Raw genomic sequence first — 6,530 nt, 5'->3', positions numbered from 1 at the left:
CATAATGGAAACTTAATCTAAATTGTATTTAAATCACATTAAATGCCAAAACTAGACTTTCGAAGACAGCAAGCGATGTAAAGCATGATCATTACAATATTTTTTTTTAAAGCCACCCCCCCCTAAAAAACCCTTTTAAAAAACCCAGTGAACAAGACACAGTCAATTACAATGGGAAAAGAATTTTTTGAGGAAATCTTAGGCATCGCTCTGGGGGTCATTTCGTTTGTTTAGGTACGTTAATTTCGAATTGACAATTATATTAATGGCGTGACTTTATCCTCGTTAATTTTGAAAACTGGCATTTATCACAGTCCAGACACAAGGACATTTTAATTTAATTTCCCACTTAATTGATCCCCATAGGGGAAATTTAGGTTACACTGGCATACATATACACGTATGTGTACATAAATACACAAATGCTTAGACAAACACATACTTAAACACACAAACATACGTAATATAAAGAGTGATATTTTATCAAAGTTACCCATGGATCTACACGCTACAGCACAAATAGAGACAATAAAATTTTCAGAAACACGCTATTGTTGGTCAGCATTGCGCAGCGCCCTGTTCTGAGCTAGGGTTATTGTACCTTGCTCAAGGACACACCCTTGTGACCACCTACCAAAATGCTGCTGTCAGTGACTTGAGTCTGAGTTTTCTCAGGTGAATACAAACCGACTGATGATTTCAGCAAATTAACATTTTCTTATTACACGATTAAGATGGAGTGCAGCCCGCCTTAAGCCCCCAAATCTGCCCGTTTCAACTGGGCATGTAATACTTCCCTTAAACTTAAATATTTGTTTTCAATGAACGTTCCGAAGCTAGCGGATAATCCTACTCCGAACGGCAGCATCTTTTTAGTGTTGTGGACCATTGCAAGGACAGTATACATTTTTATAATCAATAATCTTATTATTTTGATTTCTCTCTCGAGGTCCCACAGTTCATTTTCTGTAATTTTCTTGCTTTTTTTTTATTTTTAAAGAATTTTTTCTTCTTTTTTTTGTTTCTTTGGGGGACGCTTTGTTGGATAAATTTAATGGTTTTGTTGAATCATCATCATCATCTTCATGATCATCATCATCAGCAGCAGCAGCAGCACGGAAACAACCCTTTCTACTCTCATTATCCATGGCACTATTAAAATGTCTATGGTATTGTTGTTATATTCCTAATGCTGTTCTGATAACTTTTATCCCAGAATCTATTGTTCACATGAAGAGTTTCGATCTTTCGTCTTGGAGAAAGTGAAACGTAACTACAAAAAAGTAACAATGGAAATTCTACCATTTACCAATTTTTAAAACTAACCCTGTCATAATATACTTCGTGTTGAAAATAGTTAACAAATTTTACGTGCTCAGGATTATACTAATCATATGGCGTCATTTTGATTTTGATGTTGTTGGGCAAGGGAAATATACTTTAGTGAAATTCTGGAGTTGGTGCGATGAATGCAAGCTAGCCCTTAACTGTGGTGGAAAGTGCAAAAGGTTTTGCTGATACACTTTATCAAACTATTGTTATCGATAACTCTAAGAAATGAAGAGGTTTATACACAGATGTAACGTGTGGGTTTTTTGTGGAAAATGCGCCACATTCTTGGGGGGGGGGGGGGGGGGGAAACGAACCAAAAAAAATATTTTAAAAAATCAGCAGTCACATGGAATGACATTCTTATACAGAGTGGGACATCAAAATCTCCTACATTTGGATGAAACATACAGAAAGAACACAACTACTCAAGCAAACAAAAATTTTAACTTTTGAAAAATAGATACCCGGTAATCATCATCATCCGGTGCCTTGCCGACTGGCGTGGGCGATCATGGACCTCCACTTCCATCTGTCTTTCGAAGCAGCAATGGTGTCTGTTGTTCTTGCTGCTCCCAGCCATGTTGTCATCTTGTCCAGTATCTTTTCCCTCTGTCTGCCTCTACCTCTCTTTCCATCAAACTTTCCTGTTGTTACAATGTTCTCTAATGCTTCTTTCCGCATTGTGTGTCCGAAAAAAATTTGCCTGTCGTTTTCTTATATTCGTGATAAGTTGTTTTCTATAATTTGCTTCAACCAGGACTTCTTCATTTGTTTTTCTAGCTGTCCATGGGATACGTAGCATGCGTCTCATGAACCACAACTCTGCCGCAACAATTGTTTTTTCCAGCTGTTTATTGATTGTCCATGCTTCGCACCCGTATAATAGGATTGGCTCGATGTAGCTTTTCATTACTCTTTTCCTCATTTCCAGTGACAGATTGATGTTTGTTAGTATCTGTTTCATCTTGTGGAAGGTTGCTTTTGCTTGGCAAATGCGGCTTTTAATTTCGGTGTGACATCTACCATCTGATGATATAATGGTCCCCAAATATCTAAAATGTTGTACTTGCTTGAGGGTGGTATCATTGATTTTGATATTGCATGTTGGGATTGGAGTATTTCTGCTTATCACCATCGTTTCGGTTTTCTCGATGTTTAGGTTTAAACCCATGTTGTCACTCTCTTGTACGATGACATTTAATAGATTCTGCAGGTGTTCTTCATCTTCTGCTATTAGGACTGTGTCATCTGCATATCTTAGATTGTTTATATTATGTCCCCCTATCGAGATACCAGGCATTTCTTCTATGTGTCTCATGATATTTTCACTATACAGGGAGAACAAGTCTGGAGAAAGTACACATCCTTGTCTGACTCCTCTTTTAATCGGTATGTATTCCCTGATGTCGTTTTCTATTCTCATTGCAATAATAACCCGGTAATAAGTAGTCTTAATATCAGAAATTTTAAAAAATTGAGAAAAAAGTTTCGTTACCATGCAGACGACGGTCATATTGGATTTTGTTGACATCTATTATCTATTTGTGGTGGCCGAATTTTGCTATTCAAAAGGCTTTTTAATGGCTGCATCGATCGACATGCGGTTTTTCACCAAAAGATTTTTAAAAATATTCTCCAGATCATGATGCCCTTCGTTTTTTCAGTTTTGAGACAGTTTTGCTGCAAAAAGCTAAATTTCTTTATTTCGCCAATCGCTTTATTAGGCCGACGCTTCCCGTCTCTGTAATTTTAGAAAAGGAGGTTTCCGTTCACTAACTGTGCGCATTGTTTTGGGAGTACTGATCTAAACCTTCTAATTTTGCATCTTTCAAGAGTCATTGCTCCATTCCAGTAGAATGTAAATATCATAAGCCAATGACTTTCGGCTGACGTTAATGCACCGATCATTCCTTTCATCGAAAGGGGGCCCAGCTAGTGTTTTATATGTACAATCAAAGATAGTAAATAACAAGATGGGCCACTCAGCCAAAAAAGTGTCCGCAGGAAGTATGCTCTTTGCTTCAGATGGCGCTGCAGTCTGTTTTGAAGCTCTCTTTCGTTTTTCCAGAAGAAGGATAGGAATAGCACCTCATTGCGTGCGCAGATCGACTGCTGTTCATCAGCAGTTCGGGTTCGTTCAGTGCGGAGTTTTAGGTTATTTATATTTTAATGACCTCTCGCCTTTCATTCTAAAGTCAAATTAAACGAAGAAAAAAATCACCCTTTCCTCCGGAAGAGGTATTTTGTCAGCGTAACCATTAAAAAAAAGCGTTCTTACGAAATTCATTCAAAAACTTGCTAGTTTCACTTTGATTTTTTAAAACTCAAGTAGGATAACTCTGTTCGCAAAAGGAGCTCTTTTGCGAAGAGGGCGCCATAGAATTTTGAGGACACTTTTTTTATTGGCTCAAAGAGAGAAGTGGTCCCTCTTGTTATGTAGACTCCTTGGTACAATGAATACCGCTCTTTTTTTTCATTAAAATATTATGTTGTTATTTTGCATGTATGTTAGCAGACAATAGAACTACAAATTTGTCTGTTGAATTTTTCCTGAACGAATTAGAAAATGTTTAATGAGTTTTTTCCTGAGGTAGTATTCAAGTTTGTAGAAAATCCTTGAAAATTCACACTCTAGACACCATTAACACAAATCTATTCCATGTATAAACAATCCAACAAATTAATATTTAGTGTTACATCTTCTCTACATTCTGTGAAAGCTTCATGAAGATTGGATGTAAAATGGTGGAGCTTCTCGTGTCAATTTTCTCTTCGTCTAAACAGAGTAAGGTCCATCTGTGTGTGCTGGAACTCCACAGCTGCTAATGAGGGTCACTTGCTGAAGCCTCCATCTACTGGAGAATACTATGGCAACATCCAGACACACTTGGAGGAGTAGGACAATGTGGTTACACATTGTGATGGTGGTCGGGCTTATGGCTTGTGTATGCACGGTCAGTGCTCAAGGTAAGTTTTGGAATGGTCAGACACACGTGCGCATACGCGTGCACACACACACACACACACACACACACACACACACACACACACACACACACACACACACACACACACACACACACACACACACACACACACACACGCGCGCGCACGCGCGCGCGCACACACACACACATACACACACCCATATTTGGAGGAGAGGGACAATGTTGTAACACATTGTGGTGGTGGTGGTGGGGCTTACGGCTCGTGAAAACACAGTCAGTTCTTAAGGTAAGTCGTGGGGGGGGGGGGGGGATAGAAGACCTAAACATACACACACATGCACACATGCACACACAGGCACACACACGCATACATACACGCACACACATACGCTCATACACACACACACACACACACACACACACACACACACACACACACACACACACGCACGCACTTGGAGGAGAGGGACAATGCTCCTGCACATTGCTCTGGTGGGGCTTCTGCCTTGGTAATACACGGTCAGTGCTCAAGGTAGGCCGTGAGAGGGTGAAGGTATTTGTAGTTGTATGTTCTAGTACATATGTTTTCTGTTTTTATGTACCATGTTTTCGAAAGCATCATTATGTTATGCCATTTAAAACCTAATCCCCCCCTTGGGGGACAAACTATAATGGACTTATATTTACTTGTATTTAGTCATTTATTCCCTCCAAGCAAATGAAAGCGAAGTGCGATTTCTCAAAACTACTGGTACAATGCATTTCACAGAGCGTCGCTGTATCTGCTGGCTGAGCAAAGGGACAGAACTCTACAGTTACGATATGGAGCTGATGCACTTGGTTTTGCCGTGCACTTACAGGCTGACAAGTCTGAAAACGTGAGTAACAATACATTATTGAACGAATATTTTTCTTCTAAATCTTGCAACTGATATTTGGGTGCCATGTTAACAGCTGTGACTTTGTGATAACTTTTTATTAACCCCGGCTCAATGGATAACTTTTCAGTTTGTAACGAGGGTTAAAGAGGCAGCCAGCGATTGTATTGGTAGTTTTATTTCTGGAATACTTGCCATTCAAGTGAGTGAAAAATAGTTTATCCATTACTTGATTAGAGTAGAGTCTTTGTCGTGACCGTTCGAATGTTTCTCCACGTCTTTTTTTCCCCTCTCTTGTTTTAGCCTGTTAGTTTTGGTTGTCTCCTATACTAACTGGGCGTTCTTGTGTCGATGTGTGGTGTCTTTGTACTTGTCACCCTTTCCTTGCTTTTAAATTCCTTTTCTTGTGAATTTATGTTTTAAAAAAAGACGGCATCATTTTGGAATTTACTGAACCAGGTCGTGTTGTACCTCTTTTCTAACCGCTTTTGTATCGTCTCAGGCTAGACGGAAACTGTCATTTGACTGTTGATATCAAGATGACGTCAGAAGAAGGCCAAAGTACACGCGCCGCAGGGATCAGATACCTGGTCACAACAAATGGCCACGTCACGGGGGGTATCATTGACGACCGGGGAGTCCAGGTAACGACGTGTCCCAGAGAGATTGTCCACCTAAAAGGAAGATGTTGAATTTGAAATACGATGTTTTAACATTATAACGATAATACCGTTAGCGGATGGTTGGAAGCAACCACTTGAAGGTCTGTCTGTCTGTCTGTCTGTCTGTCTGTCTGTCTGTCTTGCATTTCCCCTTCCCTGAATAATCGTCACTGAGCCGACGTACTTCTTTTTATTCATAAGTTGAGTTAGCCATCAAAGGCCATCACCGATTATCTTAAGTACTATACTCATTCAATGAGACTTTCAGTGGGTGATTTGTGGGTGCACTGGTGTTGTTTGTTCCTTCTTTCCTGTCAAACATGTCCTGATCTCTCCTCCTTCTTTTTTGTGTTTGTTACCCTCTTACAACACCTCTAATCTTCGGCACTTATATGACCTTATTGTGTTGCAAGTGCCATAAACTCTTACTAAAAACCCAGACTTTTCAAAACGCCATATATATACAATGTGAGCATGAAGCTTTCGATTTACTGGGTGAGTCGAACTATGCTCTGCAATAATGCCAAATATCCAATAGTTCACATAAAGAATTTGAATAATTTACGTTTATGAGTGCAATGTATCGATTTTCCTCCCTCCACCCCTCGGTTTTTCTCTGCCTGTCTCTCTGTGTGTTTCCCAAATTCTTTCTCTCTCTCTCTCTCTCTCTCTCTCTCTCTCTCTCTCTCTCTCTCTCTCTCTCTCTCTCT

The 6,530-nt window shown here is 39.7% G+C and overlaps 1 protein-coding gene across 1 annotated transcript in view; it reads left to right on the top strand.

The window, feature by feature from the left end:
• The window catches only part of LOC101859927, a gene marked incomplete at its 3' end in the record, with an annotated part of 7,718 nt that extends 1,916 nt beyond the window's left edge, over window positions 1–5,802 (top strand). The window contains 4 exon segments of the mRNA XM_005096131.3: window positions 2,669–2,721; window positions 4,117–4,299; window positions 5,050–5,158; window positions 5,661–5,802. Of these exon segments, the coding sequence (XP_005096188.2) occupies window positions 4,200–4,299; window positions 5,050–5,158; window positions 5,661–5,802 (351 nt within the window).
• Between the last annotated feature and the right edge of the window lie 728 nt (window positions 5,803–6,530).

Source organism: Aplysia californica, unplaced genomic scaffold, assembly GCF_000002075.1.
Source record: "Aplysia californica isolate F4 #8 unplaced genomic scaffold, AplCal3.0 scaffold00121, whole genome shotgun sequence".
Taxonomy (NCBI): domain Eukaryota; kingdom Metazoa; phylum Mollusca; class Gastropoda; order Aplysiida; family Aplysiidae; genus Aplysia; species Aplysia californica.
Note: the sequence above shows the minus strand (reverse complement) of the source record. Positions and strands in the feature narration are given on the sequence as shown.